General features: G+C 38.1%; 1 protein-coding gene across 1 annotated transcript in view; it reads right to left on the reverse strand.

The window, feature by feature from the left end:
- Positions 1 to 22,131, reverse strand: part of LOC139721759 (cathepsin L-like) — a 133,069-nt gene that overhangs the window by 74,344 nt on the left and 36,594 nt on the right. Inside the window, exons 2-3 of the mRNA XM_071633084.1 lie at positions 18,559 to 18,655; positions 17,660 to 17,773 (exon numbers count right to left, since the gene is read on the reverse strand). Of these exons, the coding sequence (XP_071489185.1) occupies positions 17,660 to 17,773; positions 18,559 to 18,655 (211 nt within the window). The remainder of the gene's footprint in view (positions 1 to 17,659; positions 17,774 to 18,558; positions 18,656 to 22,131) is intronic.

The raw sequence follows: 22,131 nt of genomic DNA on the forward strand, positions 1-22,131 counted from the left end.
CTTTAGTATTATCCACAATAAAAAAAATATAGCACTCAGAGAGAACAAACCTCCACAAAGGCCATAAGGCCACGAATGCCACAGAACTATGACCATGTACCAGTATCATTAAAGAAGTCCTGGATAGGGATCATGATTTACACAGACAAAACCTGAAAAGCACTAGGAGAGTGCAGACCTCCACCAAGCAGCTTATTTCCACCAATACACACATGCTGAAATTTGCTCTTATTTCCCCATGATATTAAAAATAAAAGAAGCCTTTCTAATGTCTCAGAGTTGATCTCATCAGCTTCCTGCTGAGCCTTGAGCATGTGCTCATAGTCTGGTTTCCAGACCCTTTGCCAACTGTACTCCTTTTACAGAAAGCGCCCTCTGCAGCGAAGAAGTCGCTGCCTTTGCCAAAGGAACGTCTGCAGGACCATCCAGCTGAACCTGCTACTTCTTTATTCCTTAGAGGGCATTAAAATACATGCACTCACAGTCCCACACACATTTTGCAAGTGATGGTGCATGAGTGGCCGGGAAGCAATTTTTTTTTTCCCCGTAACCCTATTGCGTCGAAATTGCCAATTGTGTCACTTGAGCAAAGACTATCAGTGTACTAGCTGGTTTTTGTACGCATGCATGTAGACTTTGCTCTGGCATGCACACAGTACAGTGGCATGGTCGTCTGCTAACACAGAATCAGATTTGAATGTGAATGGCACGCCTTTTAAACATAACGGTTGTGTGTGTGTGTGTGTGTTTCCACTCTACTCGGTGCCATCGGCATCGCGTTAGGCTTTGCCGTCTGCTGACACTTTTCTCGTGTCTCTCGCTTAATCCCACAAGACTTACATGATTAGGATGTAAACTCAACGTCTTCATCAATATCTTGCAAAAGTAAATTGAAAATCCAAGACACACATTTTTGTGTGTAGAGTAGAAATTGCTAGTCCCATCTACTAGATTTATAATGGACTAATCAATTCTCAAGACAAGTCTGAATATTCAGTAGCTCTTTTAGTGATGAAAGATGTGTGTGTGTGTGTGTGTGTGTGTTTGGTGTACTGTTCGGTTCGCACTGCAAGTATACTCTCAACAGTAATACTTTCCCAATAATCGAAGTCAGAGGAAAAGGAGACATCAGAGCTTTATTCGAAGATGTTTCACATGAGCAAGTCGTTGAGCAAGTCATCATTTTACTAAACTCAGCAGTCAGTATTTGTATGTGTACAGGGAGGTGACTCACCTCTCTGGTATTAGTCAGTTTAAAACGAAAGGGTGTCTTTGTCAATCAAACACAGGCAAAAACGCAGAAAGTTACAAATCACTAGTCACTCATCTGCTGACAGCAATCACCTTGATTTCAGATTATTTATGGGCTGCCTTATTGATATACATTACCCTGGCAGCCTCAGAAGTTAAGTGAGCGTCAGGTGGTGTCCATTGAAGCCATGAGAGAAAATTTGTTGGAATGTTAGGAAGTAGGATTAGTCCTGATGTGAGGGAGAAAGAAACAGAATTTACATCCATCCATATAATTGTTTTGTTTTTATTTTACAATAGCTAAGATATAATAGTACAGTCAACCTCTCGCCTAAGTCGAATCTATTGGGACTGACGAAAACACTTCGACTTACGCAAAATTCGACTTCTGCGAAAGTTGAATTCTTTTTCGCCTTGTATTTCCTGACAAATTTTCATAATGCAATGTCTTTTTATGTTTTTCTTGGCCGTGAAATTACAGTAGACGGAAGTAATATGTTGTAATTAGTGTGTTTGTTTTGTCTAAGTTTTAAAAAAGAATCCTGAAGCTCAATAATTGGACTGCGATAATCGAAATGCGTTGCAGTAATGTCTGCCAAAGATCGCCAAATGAACGCGGAAGTTCGGGGCGTTGTCATTTGTTTGGGGATGTCGTTTTTACTTCGGCAACTAAATTTCAAAACAATTAGATCTTTTTGTGAACCTTTCCCACATAATGAGTCATGATTTGGTCGTGATTTGTTTAAAAAAATGTCTTGCAATGTCTCGTCATAGTGCCAGACCTTTGCCAGACGTGCGCGATGTTCGCAAAATCTTCGTGAAACCCCGAACAGACCGCGAAGCTTCGGAGAATATCTCGCGCATGTTTCGCGATACTTTCTGATGAATTTTTACATCAAAGCGTCTTTTTATGTTTTTACTGGCCGTTAAATTACAGTAGACGGTAGCAGTGTGTAGTATTTGTTTTTGCTTTATTTAAGTTGAAAAAATCGTGAAGCTCAATCACTGGACTAAGATAATCGAAATACGTTGCATGTAATGTGTGTTTTTTGCGTGGTCACGTCGTGAGTGGCAAAATCTAACATTCACATTTTAGCCTGCAAAAATCGGCAAACGAATGCAGGAGTTCGGAGGCGTCAATTGTTTGGGGATGGCGTTACTTCAGCCAAAATTTCAAACTATTCGATTTTTTTTTGGCGAACCTTTTCTGGACAATGAGTCATGATTTGGTCGTGATTCGGTCGTGATTTGGTCTCGAAATTGTCTTTAAAGTCTCAAATATGTGCGAGACCTTTGTCAGACGTGCGCGATGATCGCAAAATCTTTGTGATACCCCAAACAGACCTCGAAACTTTGGAAAATGTCTCGTGTATGTTTCACGAAATCCGCGAAGCTCTTCCGATCATTTTACGACATAATTGCAATACCTGTTCATGTACCTTTTGAAACATTCTCACAAATGTTTGGAGCTTGTTTGATGTATGAACGTTTGGCGCTTGTTTGATGTATGACCTTTTTAACGCTCTACGTTTTTGCAAAACAAAATCATAGCATACTATAGTAGTACATCCACCCAACAAGCAACTATATACCAGGGCTCGACACTATCCCAAAACGCACGTCGGGCCACCAAAAAAAGTTGGATGTTTGCCTTTACTTTTGGAAATGAACAACGGTAACAATCGGCTCCGTAAGATGCTAAAGTAAATGTCAGATGTTTGCTTTTAATTTTGAAAATGAATAACGGTAATAGTCGACTCCATATGATACTAAAATAAATGTTGGATGTTTGCTTATACTTTTGGGGTAAGATTCAGCTCCGTACGGTGCTAAAATTAATGTCAGATATTTCATTTTTGCCACTGGAAATGAATAAGGATAACATTCGGCATTGGAAGATGCTGAAATAAATGTGGAATGTTTGCTTATGACGTTTGGAAATGTACAATACGGTCAACCTCGGATACCTTGAATTCGTCGGGACTGAAAAAAATGGTTCGACGTACGCGTACGTTGAATTTTCTTCGACTTATCCGATGTTTATCGATGTTCGACGTTTATCGATGCTCAACATGGTGTCTGTTATAGTGCCTACTGATTGTTTGCATGCTTGTCAATTGGAACTGAATCAACTTTTATATGAATGAATTGAGTGAAAATCGGAAATGAAATCAAAATTTCAGAAATAAAGATTTTGGTGGCCCGATCGCGCCACCAAAAAAAAAAAGAAAAAAGTCGGATGTTTGCCTTTACTTTTGAAAATGAACAGCGGTAACATTCGGCTCTGTAAGATGCTAAAATAAATGTCAGAGGTTTGCGTTTAATTGTGGAAATGCATGACGGTAATATTCGACTGGGTATGATACTGAAATAAATGTCGGATGTTTGCTCATACTTTTGGAAATGAATAACGATAAGACTCAGCTCCGTATGGTGCTAAAACTAATGTCAGATATTTGATTTTGCGTTCGGAAATGAATAAGGATAACATTCGGCTCCGGAAGACGCTGAAATAAATGTCAAATTTTTGCTATGACGTTCGGAAGTGAAAAACAATAACATTCAACTCCGTACCATGGTTAAATAAATGTCGGATGTTTCCTTATACTTTGGAAAGGAAATAGCAATAGCATTCGGCCCCGGAAGATGCTAAAAAAGATGTCAGATGATCGTTTTTATGTTCGGAAGTGAATAGCAGTAATATTCTGCTCCATCATGTCCATACGATGCTAAAACAACTGTCTGACGTTTGCTTTTAAATTTCAAAATGAATAACAGTAACATTCAGCTGCGTTTAATGGTAAAATTAATGTTTGATGTTTGCTTTGACGTTCGGAAAAGAGTTGCAATAATATTCAACTCCTTACGATGATAAAATAAATGCTGGATGTTTGCTTTTACGTTCGAAGGTAAATTGCAATAACATTTAGCTCCGGAAGAGGCTAAAATAAATGTCGAATGTTTGCTTTGATGTTTTGAAATGAATAACAATAATATTCAACTACGTACGCTGATAAATTAAATGCCGGATGTGTGCTTTTACGTTCGAAAGTAAATGTCAATAACATTCAGCTCTGGAAGATGCTAAAATACATGTCGAATGATTGCTTTTATGTTTGGCATGTTTGGAAGTGAATAGCAGTAACATTCTGCCCCATACGATGATAAAAAAATATTGGATATTTGCTATGGTACATTTCGAAATAAATATCAGTAACATTCAGCTATACATTTGATGGTCCAAAATGTCTGATGTTTGCCATGACGTTCAAAAATGAAAAACAGTAACATTCGGTTCTGTGCGATGATAAAATAATTGTCAGATGATTCATTTCACTTCCGGAAGTGGACAGCAGTAACATTCGGCTCCGTTCGATAATAAAATAAATGTTGGATGTTTGAAATGAATAACGGTAATATTCTGCTCCATACGATGCAAAAATAAATAACAGATTGTTGCTTTAACATTTGGAAATGATTAATGGTATTAATCTGCTCAGTTAGATGCTAAAACAAATAGCGGATGTTTGCTTTCACGTTTGGAAATGGATTAGGATAACATTCAGCTCCGTAAGATTCTAAAATGAATGTCGGTTGTTTGCTTTTACATTTAAAAATGAATAATGGTAACTTTCGGCTTTCTACAATGCTAAAACAAATGTCGGATGCTAACAAATGTCAGCAAATGCTCCCATTTTCTCATTTCAAACGTAAGTTTTGACCTCCTAAATATAAAGGCATCAACTTTTGTAATAATCTCTACGCCAATTTGGCAAATCTTAAAACACAGAGTAAGATGATTGAATTTTCTATTCATTTGTTTTAGACATGGGCATCTGTATCACTTCAATAATGCTTGATATTAATTTTTCTATGTTTAGTAGGACCGATTTAATTTTTCTGTTTTTCCTGATTTTTTTTTTTTTGTGTCACCAGATTTTACTTTCGACCACCAGAAAATAAAAATCAATGATATTGGTGGCCCTATAAAAGTTAGTGCGGAGCCCTGTCTATTCTATTCTTCATTGTGATCGGCCTATACTTCCAGATTTTCATAATCGCATTGCTGGAAAAAAAGTTTCAGTGCTTGGGTTCTCGGGGAAGAATAGATGAAACAAACTTCGTGAAAGGCAAAAAAAAATAGTTAAAAAAAGGCACTACGCAGGAGATTGATGTTTTGACAGTGGAGCGTGATTAATGGCAAAGACATAACTGTCAACATAAGTAGGTGCGCCACAACGGTTGAGAAATCTACGCGCACGGTATGACTATCTCGATCAAAAATCAGAACACAGTGGTTAAAGACAAGCAGATGATGGGGCAGCGCGTAGTGCTATTGTAAGCACTCCATTGGCACGGGTGCTATGTGCATACCATGTACGTGTGTTGGTAGGTGTTGGGGATTTTTCTTGTCGGCTGTGTATCGGGTATTTCTTAATTGGGCGCGCGATTGTTCTGGTCTCAGAATATTTACAATCGAATGTGAAAACATTTGTGACCTGTCTTCGCTGTCCACGGCGCGCTTAATCGGAGATGCTGAGTGATGTTTGCAATTTTGATTCGAGCAACATGCAGGGAAAAACAATAAGTTAATTAAGATCGGCACATTAGATTTCCCTTCAAGGTAACCGAACTTCGAGTTATCTTTTTCGAGCTACGCGAATTTTAATACACGAAAACTCCATAGGAGCAATTGGGACTTTCTTTTTGCCCCCGAGGTAAGTGATATTTGGCTTATCCGACGTCTAGGTATCCGAATTTGACTGTAATAATACTCAACTCCGTACGATGATAAAATAAATGCCGGATGTTTGCTTTTACGTTCGAAAGTAAATAGCAAAAACATTCAGCTCCGGAAGATACTAAAAGAAATGTCGAATGATCCCTTTGACGTTCGGAAATGAATAACAATAACATTCAACTCCGTACGATGATTAAATAATATGTCGGATGTTTGTTTTCACTTTCGAAAGTAGATAAATAGCAATAACATTCGTCTCCGGAAGATGCCAAAATGAATGTCAGGTGATTGCTATTACGTTTGGAAGTGAATAGCAGTAACATTCAGCTGCGTTTGATGGTAAATGATGTCTGTCTTGACGGTAAAAAATGAAAAATAGTAACATTCGGCTCCGTGCGATGCTTAAACAATTGTCAGATGATTCATTTCACTTTCGGAAGTGGACAGCAGTAAAATTAGGCTCTGTACGATGATAAAATAAATGTCGGGTGTTTGCTTTTAAATTTGGAAATGAATAACGGTAATATTCTGCTCCGTACAATGATAAAATAAATAACAGATCGGTGCTTTTACATTGTGAAATGATTAACGGTATCAATCGGCTCAGTTAGATGCTAAAATAAATAAGCGGATGTTTGCTTTCACGTTCGGAAATGAATAAGGATAACATTCAGCTCCGTAAGATGCTGAAATGAATGTCGGTTGTTTGCTTTTACATTTGAAAATGATTATTGGTAACATTCAGCTCCATAAAGGTGTTAAGATACAAGTAAATGCTGGATGATTGCTTTTACAATCAGATATGAATAACGGTAACTTTCGGTTCTTTACAGTCCTAAAACAAATGTCGGCTGTTTACAAATGTCTGCAAATGCTCCCACTTTCTCATTTCAAACTAAGTTTTGACAACCTAAATCGTCGGGTAGCCCAGGTCATTAGAAAAAAAAAAAAATCTAACGGTCTGCACACACATACGCAACGGAGAAATGAAAGGGAAAGAAAGGAGAAATATACGAAAGAGAATTCTTCAACTTAAGAACATTATTCTCCAATGATTATTGAAAAATTTGCATGGTTGTTTTTCCATCGCCTGTTTTTCGTTTACATAACTGACTGTAATTTAGCAAAAGTACACGCGACATTCACACATTATACATCATGAGAACTTGGCACAAACTGCGCAAAAAGGCGTGTTTTGTTTTGTTTTTTGCTTCATTGTCCAAACACATTCGGACAAAAACTTTCTAATTTTGGATTTTGCCATTCGTGTCCTTCGCAAATCGTTCGCCTGCTCCGCGAAATCTCACTGAGCTGCGAATATTTGCGAGCGTAGTGTATATTAGGGAATTTGCAAGCAAATTCGTAAACAAATGCACTCAAACTCGCAGAATGTTTTTATTGTCGCAAAGAAATTTTCAACACGCTACGATCGCAAACAGTGAGATTGGTGGCTTGTGCGAGGATTTTTTTTTCTTCTTTTTTCCCCACAAACCCTGCTGCACCGGCCCGCACATGGCTCACCTCTAACCTGGTACATGTGATTTATGTTCTTCTCAGCTGGACATCAAGGATACAAGGAATATTAGGATTAACTTGTATTCGACCCTTGGGGGTATTTTATTACAAGAGCAGTGTGTTTTTTCCTTCGTTTGTTTATTAAAGAATGAAAGAATGCTTACTTTGATGTTTGAATGACATACGGGGGAAAAAACTTCGACTTGTGCAAGGGAAATAACATGTACTTAGACAAATGTGGACCCGAAATTATCTCCGACATAGGCGAATTCGACTTGTAAAACTTCGACTTGTGAAAGACTATTTCAAAGAAATAAGTAAAGAGAAAATCGGGACTTTTCTGGAGCTTCGACTTGTGCGAGGTCGACTTAGGCGAGGTTGACTGTAATTTGCTATTCAAATGTTAGGATGCTGTTGACAGGTATCTGTGAAGGGTTGGGGCAACATTAGGCTCATATCAAAGTGACTGCTTAAACGTTTGATCTACATTATTAAGATGTTAAAAGGAATGAAAAGTGAAACATTGTGCCAACATCCATGTGACGTTTACATGAATGGTTGGTCCGCCGTGGCACAACGTAACTATTACATACAAGGTTGAGCCAACATTAGTCCAAAACCAAGAAGATACTGACTCCACTAGAAATTGATCATCTACACAGTGTTCAAAAATTCATTCTGATCCACCCCTCTGCAGAAAAACGTTTTCATCGCGTAATTTAAACCATGCATTTAAGGTTATTTTGACAGTTTTCTCTGTCATAGGAATTAGAGATGTCATTGAGAAATTTATTTTAAATTTATTTTTCAAGATTTTTTTTTGAAGTTTTGATGTGGTAAATAATAAAGCTGTTTCCACAGAGGTTGCTTGTGAAATACTTGGAGTGATTCCTATAGAGGGTGCATTTGAAATGAAATTCATATACATTTTTCGTTCAAAATGTGATATTTTGTATACTTTCTTTTCTATTCTGATGTATAGGAGGTCGCTGAAAACGTCTTTTCTGATTTTCTTGAATAATCATAATTTGTTGAAAATTTTACAGTGATACCTTTCCTATTTCTTTTTCCTCAAACTTTTACCAATCATGTTTTCTTATTTGTCTATTTTTTTTTTAAATTAAGAACAAGTTATCTTTTAGGGTGGACTTCCCCTCTTCTAATCATATGGGCCCGAATTCACAAGGTGGTACAATTAAGACCATGGTTTAAACCATGGTTTCAATTGTACCACCTTCGTGAATTAAAACCATGGTTTCAATTGTATGTCCTTCGTGAATTCAGGCCATGAGGTTTACAGACCTGTAAATTCCTCTATTTCAATGTTTGATGTTGTATCTCAGCCAAGCAAAAGTTGCTGTCAATTTCTACAGCCTATGGGATGCATCAGGACGCACACAGAAAATGTACATTTGGTTGTGAAAAAAATAGCACTAAAACTACTAAAGTAGTCATATGAGCAGTTATGCATTGGCAGAAAGGGATGGAACAAAATTTATGAACATGGTACACTTGTCTAATTTTCTTACCAGAATGTTAGCGTAATTAATTTCCATGTTTCTTTCTTTTTAATGTCATGTGCCTGAAAACTTAGTTCAGGAATTCTTGTGTCTTATGTTTATTTCTTGTGATATAGGTATGTTTGATAAGTGCAACTGAAAGACTTCATGACTGGTCAGGGGATGGTTTTGAAAGTTTGAACATCTTGATTCCCTGCTTCTGTTAGTGTTCTTACAAATAAAGAAACAAGGAAAAGTAGAAATTACGCAGTGCGTAATATATGTCCTCGCCGGAAGTAGCATTTAGTAGCAAAATGTACAATATAGGTAAAAAATCAAGGTCAAAGGTCAAACACGTCAAAATTCTGTGTAGAAGTTTTGAAGCCCTCACCTAGTGCCATCACATAAAGAAAACGGAATCAAAATCGGGTTAGAAATGGCGGAGTAGCATTTTGTAGCCCATGTACAATATAGGTCAAAAATCAAGGTCAAAGGTCAAAGAAGTCAAAGGTCAAAATTCTGTGTAGAAGTTTTGAAGCCCTCACCTAGTGGCATCACATAAAGCAAACGGAAGTGAAATTGGTTTAGAAATGGCGAAGGAGTAGCATTTTGTAGCAAAATGTACAATACAGGTCAAAAATCAAGGTCAAAGGTCAAAGAAGTCAAAGGTCAAAATTCTGTGTAGAAGTTTTGAAGCACTCACCTAGTGCCATCACATAAAGCAAACGGAAGTGAAATTGGGTTAGAAATGGCGAAGGAGTAGCATTTTGTAGCCAATGTACAATACAGGTCAAAAATCAAGGTCAAAGGTCAAAGAAGTCAAAGGTCAAAATTCTGTGTAGAAGTTTTGAAGCCCTCACCTAGTGCCATCACATAAAGCAAACGGAATCGAAATCAGGTTAGAAATGGCGAAGGAGTAGCATTTTGTAGCAAAATGTACAATATAGGTCAAAAATCAAGGTCAAAGGTCAAAGAAGTCAAAGGTCAAAATTCTGTGTAGAAGTTTTGAAGCCCCCACCTACAGACTGTAGTGCCATCACATAAAGCAAACGGAAATGAAATTGGGTTAGAAATGGCAAAGGAGTAGCATTTTGTAGCCAATGTACAATATAGGTCAAAAATCAAGGTCAAAGGTCAAAGAAGTCAAAGGTCAAAATTCTGTGTAGAAGTTTTGAAGCCCTCACCTAGTGCCATCACATAAAGCAAACGGAATCGAAATCGGGTTAGAAATGGCGAAGGAGTAGCATTTTGAAGGAAAATGTACAATATAGGTCAAAGGTCACGGTCAAAGGTCACGATTGAAATTCTGTGTACAAGTTTCAAAGCTCCCATGTAGTGCTATCATATAAAGCAAACAGAATCAAAATTGGCTCATAAAAGACAGAGAAGTAGCAAATTGAACATTTTGATCACACACGGACACACAGACAGACGGACGGACGGACACATGGACACAAACACGTACGGAGCCCGTTGCATAGTCCCCTGCTCGAACTCTTTCGGCGGGGACAAAAAACCCAAAAGAAGTCAATGTCTAAATATTCAATTGTTTCTCTTCTTCATTTTATTGCATTGACTTACTCTAAGGGTAAGAGTCAATGTGGGCATTGAAGGGAGGGATCGAGTAGGAATATATTAACCCGTTGAGGACGGTTTGATTTTGCTACAACACACATTTCCCATAGACGCTTGCCCGAGTATACTCGGGACTCGTCCTCAACGGGTTAAAAGACGCAAATCTTATTTAGACTGATGATGACGATGATGATGAAGAAAAAAAAAAGTAAGATATTTTGTGAAGTTGTTGTTGATGGACTAGTAATATGAAGAAAGTATTGATAGTGGTGGTGATAAGAGGATAGATCACTTGTTATATGATACAAATTATAATTATGGTAATGACGATAAGATGATGGTGGTGAAATGATAGTAATGATTTTTACGGTCATGCATGGTAATGTAATAGAAATAACAAGGAAAAGTAGAAATTACGCGATGCGTAAAATATGTCCCCGCCGGAAGTAGCATTTAGTAGCAAAATGTACAATATCGGTAAAAAATCAAGGTCAAAGGTCAAAGAAGTCAAAGGTCAAAATTCCGTTTAGAAGTTTTGAAGCCCTCACCTAGTGCCATCACAAAAAGCAAACGGAATCGAAATCGGGTTAGAAATGGCGAAGGAGTAGCATTTTGTAGCCAATGTACAATATAGGTAAAAAATCAAGGTCAAAGGTCAAAGAAGTCAAAGGTCAAAATTCTGTGTAAAGTTTTGAAGCCCTCACCTAGTGCCATCACAAAAAGCAAATGGAATCGAAATCGGGTAAGAAATGGCGAAGGAGTAGCGTTTTGTAGCCAATGTACAATATAGGTCAAAAATCAAGGTCAAAGGTCAAAGAAGTCAAAGGTCAAAATTCTGTGTAGAAGTTTTGAAGCCCCCACCTACAGACTGTAGTGCCATCACATAAAGCAAACGGAAATGAAATTGGGTTAGAAATGGCAAAGGAGTAGCATTTTGTAGCCAATGTACAATATAGGTCAAAAATCAAGGTCAAAGGTCAAAGAAGTCAAAGGTCAAAATTCTGTGTAGAAGTTTTGAAGCCCTCACCTAGTGCCATCACATAAAGCAAACGGAATCGAAATCGGGTTAGAAATGGCGAAGGAGTAGCATTTTGTAGCCAATGTACAATATAGGTCAAAAATCAAGGTCAAAGGTCAAAGAAGTCAAAGGTCAAAATTCTGTGTAGAAGTTTCGAAGCCCTCACCTAGTGCCATCACATAAAGCAAACGGAATCGAAATCGGGTTAGAAATGGCGAAGGAGTAGCATTTTGTAGCCAATGTACAATATAGGTCAAAAATCAAGGTCAAAGGTCAAAGAAGTCAAAGGTCAAATTCTGTGTAGAAGTTTTGAAGCCCTCACCTAGTGCCATCACATAAAGCAAACGGAATCGAAATCGGGTTAGAAATGGCGAAGGAGTAGCATTTTGTAGCCAATGTACAATATAGGTCAAAAATCAAGGTCAAAGGTCAAAGAAGTCAAAGGTCAAAATTCTGTGTAGAAGTTTTGAAGCCCTCACCTAGTGCCATCACATAAAGCAAACGGAATCAAAATCGGGTTAGAAATGGCGAAGGAGTAGCATTTTGAAGCAAAATGTACAATATAGGTCAAAGGTCAAGGTCAAAGGTCACAACTGAAATTCTGTGTAGAACTTTCAAAGCTCCCATGTAGTGCTATCATATAAAGCAAACAGAATGAAAATTGGCTCATAAATGACAGAGAAGTAGCAAATTAAACATTTTGATCACACACGGACGCACAGACAGACAGACAGACGGACGGACGGACAGACAGACGGACGGACACACGGAAACACACACGTACGGAGCCCGTTTCATAGTCCCCTGCTCGAACTCGTTCGGCGGGGACAATAATTGTAGTGATGATTGTTGATATTAGTTTCGGTAGTGGTGGTGGTACATGATGATCGAAGAAGACATATGGCTGGCAATGATAAAGTAAACATCATGTTTGAATAATAAATCAATTTAAACAATACGAAACCAATTTTGTACAATCATGGACTGGGAGAATGAATTGCCATTTGATTTAAACAGCACATAATTAGATTTTTTGTTTTAATGCCGATTCAAAATACCTCTATAAATCTAATTAAATTAATCTATAATACAGACATTTTATCAATCAAAATTGATGATTACTCTCCCCTTTCTCTTCCCTCCCCCATCTCTCTCTCTCTCTCTGAGGATTTGGACTAATACATCATTCATTTGCTTTTTATGCACTGTGAATGTAATATCATTGCATATTGGCAATTGTTTGTTTGAAATATAGGCCTGTTTGTCATACTGTATTTCATATACTGTAAAACGAGGAGTGTTCGTGTGCATTTTAATTTTGTGAATTTTGCAAAAGCTAAGATTTGCAAATCTAAAACGCACGTGAAAGTTCTTGTCTACACTATACACACTGAATATTAGAGGCAACTCACAAAAATTTCATGCCGCGAAAATATCGTTTCTATAGTAGCCCAGTGGCATACAATCGACAGTAAACCATGAATGAATGAAAAAACGAATAGATTAGTACATCAATATTCCAGACAAAATACATAAATGTATGTATATTGAGATAACATCTGGATTCTTTCTGTATCTATGATGCTAGTGCATGAAAATAATCAATATAATCATGTGAAGATCTTAATCTACACGGACTTCAACTAAAAAGGAGCCCACAGTATGCCTTTCTGAATCATTTTTATAATCTGATATTTAGTATACAAGGCCGAAGCAGTCATTCATTCATTCATTTATTTTTTTTCCATCTACAACAAAACTTGTAAATACATTTCATTTTTAATGTTAAGATACAAGTATATGTACATGCATATGTCAACATTACAAAATATGACAAATGAAATTTATGGATATGCCATTGATATGATGAAAAAGAAAAACCACAAAGAACATTCTAAAGTTTAGAAAATGCAGGAGATGGGGAGGAATGCTAAAAAAGGCAATGCTTTTAGGGTGCATTCCTCCCAAACATACAGTACCTTAGTAAAACAATCATAATAACGATTATTATTATTAGCGCTTATTATAACTACTATTAGCGCTCAGAGACATTTCATGTGATAATGCGCTATATAAATATTGTGAATCATTATTAAACATATAACATTGATCTTCTATTTTTGTACATGAAGCCCTAAACAAACACCCAGACAAATCCCAACACTAAGTCACTGTCATGCAGAAAATAGAATAGGAAAGAGAGAGAGAGAGAGAGAGAGAGAGAGAGAAGAAGAAGACCTGATAACATTGTTTGAAAAAATAAAATAAAACAATGATGATAGTGAAGACAAAAAGTGATGGATGAAAGGAGCCACTAAGATATCTATACGCATAATGTTGAAGGAATATTCAAATCAAATGTTCCGGTACTTCAACAATCATTGAGAAATCAGCAGAAATTTGTTCTTTTTTAATATGAATATATATATTTAAAAAAGAATCATATTTAATGATGAAGTTCAAATGAAGTAAATATCTAAAAAAAAAAAAAAAAAGATTCTTTAACTTAATTTTGAAACGATTCAAACTCGGGGCCATTTTCAAATTATTACTCAGGCTATTCCAAAAGTTTGGTCCAACAACAGTAAATGTGGTATGAGTAAATATAGTCCTGGTTAAAGGCAAATAAAATTCATTAGAATGACGAGTTGGGTATAGCTGTGGAAAGAGTTGTTTTTCACAAACGTGCCACTGAAAGTGGGAGATAATAAATTGTTACTGAATTTGTACATGAGTTGACAAAGATGATAATGATAAAGAGCAGTCAATTTTAAAATCTTATTCTTAAAGGACAAGTTCACCTTCATAAACATAAGGATTGAGAGAATGCAACAATATTAATAGAACACATCAGTGAAAGTTTGAGGAAAATTGAACAATCGATGCAAAAGTTATGAATTTTTGAAATTTTTGTGTTGGAACGGCTGGATGAGGAGACTACTACAGCTTATGAGTCATATGCGTACAACAGTATAAAGAAAAAGTAAAGAAAATTCAACATATTTTCACTTTTTTTCGCATAATAATAGAGCACTTGACTTGCCTCTTTCTAAAGGCAGGGGGAATAATATTACCCATAACATTTGTCGGTAACGAGTCGGGGGAATGCGTACTTTTTCCAAAAAATGAAATTTTGTGAAATTCTCTTTATATTTTCCTTATATTGTTGTACGCATGTGACATCTAAGTTATTCACGCACTGCAGTAGTCTTCTCATCCAGCGGTTACTGCACAAAAACTTCAAAAATTCATAACTTTTGAACGGATTGTCCGATTTCCCTCAAACTTTCAATGATGTGTTCTACTAATATTGCTACATTCTCTCAATCCTTATGTTTATGAAGGTGAACTTGTCCTTTAAGAAACAAAACGTCAGCATGAGATCTCTAAGGTACATCGCAAACTAAACAGGGAATAATTTTCCTGGTATCGCATCGCAATTTGCTATGCATTTTTACACCACTGCTATGCAAACTAACTTTTGTGTAGCAGTTTTCTTACATAGAAGTGTACAGGATATCATTGAAGATATTTTTCACTAGCTGAAATCGCTAATCAAATTTGAGTTTGGAAATTATTCCCTGCTAGATATATCGCTACGGCGACTGATATGCCTCTGCCATAATGCATGGTTCTCCTAATAGGTCTATAGTACAATGTCTTGACAATGTGTGATGACACTTTCACACAATTGGCAAAATATCAAAATGACAGGTTTGACACAAATGTGCTGAATGTTCACTTTCCTATAACTAGGTTCAATTGGATGAATGATTAAAATGTCAGAGTGCAGGTACTTGGGGAACTGATGATTTTTACTTGACTTTTGACCCTTTTATAAGTTTATGCATTGAGTAATTTTCAAGGTATTGAGAAAAAGTATAATTTCAGTATCAAATGGGAAAATAGCATTATCTAAACCTGGCCTTTGACCTTTGACCTCACAGTTCCAAAGAGAATCACTGTTAGGTTGAACATGCATAAATATGTAAGTTTCATGATGACACCTTGAGTTACTTTTGAGATATGGAGGAAAAAGTGCAAAAAAAAAGTAGTGATATTTTGAGGAGTTGACCTTGACCTTTGACCCCTGACCTTTGAACTATGACCCCTAACTTCCCTAGATAATCACAGCCCATTGGAACAAGCATATATACTAAGTTCCATGAAGATACCTTGAACCATTTGCGAGATATGGAGAAAAACATGAATTTTCAACCTTTTTTTCACAAAATAATCTGTGACCTTTGACCTTTGACCCCGTGACCCTAAAATCCAAACAAAGTATTATCCCCCCAGGATATACCCTCATACCAAGTTTGATGTAAAACCACCACACGGTTCTTGAGATATCGACAAAAACCAAACGGGACGGACGTACGTACGGACGGACAGACGGACGGACGGATGAACGGACGGACGGACGACCCGAAAACATAATGCCTCCGGCCACTTCGTTGGTGGAGGCATAATTATACGAAGGCCTTGTTTTTAGAGACATAACAGTCTATCAAGATACATTGAATGAGTGTTTCCCCTAGGTATGATACCGTAATTAAAGGACAAGTTCACCTTCATAAACATAAGGATTGAGAGAATGTAGCAATATTAGTAGAACACATCATTGAAAGTTTGAGGAAAATCAGACAATCCGTTCAAAAGTTATGAATTTTTGAAGTTTTTGTGCAGTACCCGCTGGATGAGAAGACTACTGCAGTGTATGAATAACTTAGATGTCACATGCGTACAACAATATAAGGAAAATATAAAGAGAATTTCACAAAATTCCATCTTTTGAAAAAAGTACACATTCCCCTGACTCGTTACCGACAAATGTTATGGGTAATATTATTCCCCCTGCCTTTATAGAAAGAGGCAAGTCAAGTGCTCTTTTATTATGCGAAAAAAGTGAAAATATGTTGAATTTTCTTGTGCATTTTCTTTATACTGTTGTACGCATATGACTCACAGGCTGTAGTAGTCTCCTCATCCAGCGGTTCCAACACAAAAATTTAAAAAATTCATAACTTTTGCATCGATTGTCCAATTTTCCTCAAACTTTCACTGATGTGTTCTACTAATATTGTTGCATTTTCTCAATCCTTATGTTTATGAAGGTGAACTTGTCCTTTAAGATAAGACAGAATCAAAGTTGCCTAAAATATAAGGAGGGTGGTTGTGGGAAAATACAACTGAACTTTATTCATTACACAATGTTGCAAGATATTGTATTCAATGCTATCAATATGTGTCTTTCACGAAAGTTTATTGTCAATTGCCAATCCTATGAACTTCGTTGATGAAACAGTCATCGTGAAGTTGAAGAAGGATTAACCCAAACTAACCCAGTAGTGTATCCACATTACCCAAGACCCAATAAACAATATTTTAATTTCAGTAAGAGTCATCCACTTTGAATCCGATTCTGTGAAAACTGATGACCGTGCCAACGTACTGTGTGCATGTCCACACAAAATCCACGCGTATGCGTACAAAAACCATCTAGTACACTGATAGTCTTTGCTCATTTGACACAATTAGCAATTTCGACGTGTTAGGGTTATGGAAAAAAAAAAATCACGCCTGGGAAGGGGGGGGGGGGACATAAGGAAGTCTTGTTGCTAGTGTATTTCAAACAAAGACCAAAGCCTGTGTAAACAACACATGTGGAATCAGTTACCTCTTCAGTTAAGGGAACTGTCATCTACAGAGTCATTCAAATCCAAACTTAAAACTTATCTGTTCCTTTCATACTGAGGACTGTAATTGCTGTATGTCATTAATATTGGATCAATATTGTATTTTTAATTGGTATATGTTGTATTCTTTATTTGGTATATATTTGTTTTTGTTTACCCTTTTCTTATTTGTTGAAATGTTTGAATATGTATATGCATGTAAATATATATCTTTTCATTTTTGAAGCGCCATGAGCGCTGAAAAGTGGACCTGTGCGCTATACAAGTAGCCACTATTATTATTATTATTATATGAAAAGTAAGTCTGATGCACTTCAGTTTATGTCTGATGAAGGATTCTTGATGATATACTAATACCTACTGGTCAGATCAGCAAACTTCGTAGGCCCATACTTGGCTGTGGATTGCTCCAAGTGGTTTAGCATCTCTGCAGTACCCATGTTTTGGAGAAACACGGAGAAGCGATAGTTGTATTCTACAGTGTTCACATAAATGATGCAGCAAGAGGAAAAATGAAAAGCATGGAAAACAGGTTAATGGGCACACACTGATAAATTGTCACTTGCTTATAGACACATTGACTGTGAAACTTTCTTTGGCAGTCTATGGGGTCGGGGCATATGAAAATGAACATGTTAAGGCATCCCGGTTGTTGCTTGTTTTTCTTCCCTTTGTACATATTCTTATAGCATAACAAAATTTGAGGCAGGCATCATTGAAAAAGAAGTTTAAAGCACATTGATGTCTAGAGTGGAAGCATAAAAGGATAGTATAGTTTTGGTTGAGACCTAACTTCAGGTTTCTGTCATTTTTCGGTGAGATGATGAGACACCTCTTATAAAATATGACAGAGAGTATAATTTCAAGAGGAATTCAATATTTGATGAAAATTGGTTTTAGAATGGCTGAGATATCCAAAAAGAGTGATCCTAATAAAAGGTGGGACGCACCTTTTATTACAATCGCTTTGTTTTACTGTGTTTTTGAATGTTTCAGCCATTCCAAACCAATTTCCATCAAATAAACTTTGGAGTCCTTTAAGAATAGTACAGTATAAGTGGTTTCTTGGAATCTCACAAAAGGTTTAAAGACCAATCCTTGTCTCCACCATTATTATACCATCTCTCTAACATAGGAAACAATATCTGGTTGTCTCTTTTTTTTTTTACAACACTCATTACCAACATAATTATCTTATATTTTACTTGCTTTGAATTCCATAAGACTGGCAAAACAAAAAAACAGAATTGCTTGTTTTACCTTTTGCATTATTATCTTTCCTGTACGCCCTGCCATACTTCTGGATGAAGTCATCAAACAGTTCTTGATATCGCAACTGCTGTTGATTGGGGTTTTCCTGTAAGAGCATCATAAAAAGAAACAGTTGATGAAAATTTGTGATTGTGATAGGCCTGTATAATGCTACGTTTACACCATGTTCCCCGCGGCAACAGCAGTCACGTTTCAGGCCACCGTGGACATGAACGGGATGGATGTGAGACAATGCGGGGGGACGGGAAGGGCAAACATGACAGGCTGTGATTGCCATGGATGCCGTGTCAGATTTTTAAACTGTCAAAAAATTTGCCACAGCAGTCATGGTGCTAAAGAGAAACCCAGAAAGGCATAATAAAATGGGACACCAACTAAAGTAACTAAAGCTACGAAGTTGTAACGTTATAACGCAGCGTAGACAGTGCAGTGTCGCACCAATTTTGTCCCTTTTTTTGCATGCTTCTCGCACACGCACAAGTCGGTGTGTAAGCGCCATTTCTTCCCCCGACCACGTGTTCAGTTTGAGCCACCACGCGTAAATATTTCAAACTACCTGACGGCACTTTTCCGCCAGCGTACTTCATTTTTTGGCGAGGACACTGTGTACACCTATCTCATCTATAGAATCATTCCAAGAGAATTGACCTTTTTTGTGTGTGAATTACAGTGTAAAAATGATACTGAGCAAAATCAAATTGTACATGTGTTTGTTACTTTTTCTAAACATTGGCGCAAGTAGAGCAACTTGCGTATTTCGCGCTCTTGGTGCTCAGCGGAATATCGATGATTTCATGAATTATTTTGGCTGTAATCTTTTACGACGCCCACGCCAGAAGGGGTTGAAAATGCATTCTTTAATTAAAAAGTAAGAATGCCTTTTTCAACCCCTTCCGGCGCGTGGATCACAAAAGGTTTCAGTCAAAATAATTTATGAAATCGCAATCCCGCTGATATTTGAGGTAGAAATAGGTGCAAAATTGATCATGAATTTGGCTGTGTCGTGACGTACCTTTCAAATATGCAGTCATGATCCTTTTTGCGCTTTTGTGAAATGTGCAAAATGAAAATGAATGAAATTAGATCTATTCAACACTGGTAAATGTGTTTTTACTTTCTCTAAACATCAGCACAAGTAAATTAACATGACAACTGCTGCAAAGCCGGGGTTGGATCTTGTGTTTCAAAGTCATGACCACAGAGTACAAAATGCGTGCATGCGCTTCGATACTCCTTCGCTGGCATGACCGCAAACAAACAAACGAACGAACGGAGGTCGTGGAATTATGCACTTGTCAATTGTAGTCCCGGCCCCTGGGTACCCGGGGATGGCCGGGACTTGCATCGCACTTGCAATTTTGGGATGTTACACCACCCGGCCAAGTCCCGGCCAAGTCTCCGACCGGTCGGGCAAAATTTTCACGGAAATCCCCCACCAAGTCCCCGGCAGACCGGGCAAAATTGAAGTTGAAATCCCCGGCCAATTCCCCGACAGTCCGGGCAATATTTGTGCAGAAATCCCCGGCCAAGTCCCCGACAAGCCGGGTATATTTGCATAGAAATCCCCGGCCAAGTCCCGACCCTCAAGGCCCGGTCACACTGCCCAAAAGTTGCGTAAGTTTGCATGAATCACGCAAGAAATTTGGTTGTGCGTGCTTGTCCGTTGAGAATTTTCGCTGATTTACGCGATGAAAATCACCGATGAATTGCGCAAGAACTACGGAAATATCACTCAAAAATCACTAAACCACACACTTTCAGCGCATAGGCACGCAAAGGCCCCATATAGGGCGAATTCGTGGTTGTGCGTGACGACTGAGGTCCACGGAAAATCACGCATCATTAATCTGCGCTTTATCACAATTGCGTATGAATCGCGCATGATTTGCACATGAACGTGATAGTGGCAACATTTTGGCAAACGATCACTGATATTCCACGCATATTTCACGCGTTTTTCGTGTAAGAACAACGCAAACTACACAAAAATTACGTAAAACTGCGCAATACTGCCTAAACTTTTACGCGAAGCCGAATTTTTAGCTGCTCAAAAACCTGGCCTTTGAGGACCTGTCACACTGCCCAAAAGTCACGTAAACGCATGAATCACGTAAGAAATTTGAGCCTTATTTACGCGATACATGCGCAATCCAGTGCGCATTTCATGAGTTTGTCTGGGGTCTACAACGTGGAACCTTCGTAGTTGTCAGCCGATGTGCGCCGGATCGGCGCTTTACGTAATTCCGGGTTTTGGGGAGCTCAAAACTCGGCTTCGCGTAAAAGTTTATGCGTTATTGCGCTGTTTTACGTAATTTTTGCACAGTTTGCGTGGTTCTTACGCGAACAATGCGTGGAATATCAGCGATTGTTCGCAAAAATGTTGCCGCTATCGCGTTCACCAACGACTCTCCACTGACGATTAGCAGACATAAATAATGACGCATGTTTCACGCTTGTAACACCTCGACGGATAAGCACGCAAAACCAATTTTCTTACGTGATTTATGCGATTGATTACGCAACTTTTGGGCAGTGTGACCGAGCCCGCATGGAATCGCGTAAAGCGGCGCACATCCGCGGACAATACGATCGAAGGTTCCACGTCAGAAAAATTCATGAAATTCAATCGCGCATGTTTCACGCTAGGCTCTATTTTCTTACGTGATAAATTGAATGCGTTTACGCGACTTTGGGGCAATGTTACCGAGTCCTCAATAGCTGGGAATTGCTAGTCAAGCGAAATAATTTATGGTCACATTACCGTACTGGAAATGGTACAAGTCATGGTCAACTCTCAAGCAAAATCTGGCTCAATCCCGGCCAAATTCCTGCCCCAAATGCCTGCCATTTGGTTGGAGCGAATTTCCCCCGACAAGCCCCGGTTTATTCCCCACCCACCGGGGCAAAATAAGTGAATCTCCCCCGACAAAGCCCAGCCCATTCCCGACCCACCCAGGCAAAATAATTGAATTTCCCCCCACAACACCCCGGTACATCCCCGGCCCACCGGGGCAAATTAAGTGAATTTCCCCCTACAAAGCCCGGTCTATTCCCGACCCACCCGGGCGAAAAAAATGCTGAAATCCCCGCCCAACTTGGTTGCAAGTCCCGGCCATCCCCGGGTAACCATGGGCCGGGACTACAATTGACAAGTGCATTACATATGCATATCGCCAATGCATGGGGCTATGAATGATGAAGCGAGTGCAAATACCTGAATGATGAATGAAGCGAGCGCGAATAGCAACCATCTTGTGGGCTGCTAATGACCAAAACTATCATGGTACAAGCTGCACTGGTACACATAAACGAAAGCTTGCATAAAACTAAACTAAATTTCTGTGTACAAGATACACTTTTAAAGTTTTCCACTTTTCTAGCCCCAACACTAGTGGAACCACAAAAGTCTGAATGGCAAGTTTATAATGACTACAAATTAGGGTTTCTCAACTAATCAAAATGCAAATGAGGGACGTGCCAAAATTGGTATGTCCCACAAGTTACTTTTATTGGTCATTATTTCTCTATTTGCATAAAAACCTTTGACCTTATTCAAGAAGG

The sequence above is a fragment of the Diadema antillarum genome, unplaced genomic scaffold (assembly GCF_040938485.1).
Source record: "Diadema antillarum isolate AM-2024a unplaced genomic scaffold, OU_Dant_1.0 scf00000149, whole genome shotgun sequence".
NCBI classification, from domain to species: domain Eukaryota; kingdom Metazoa; phylum Echinodermata; class Echinoidea; order Diadematoida; family Diadematidae; genus Diadema; species Diadema antillarum.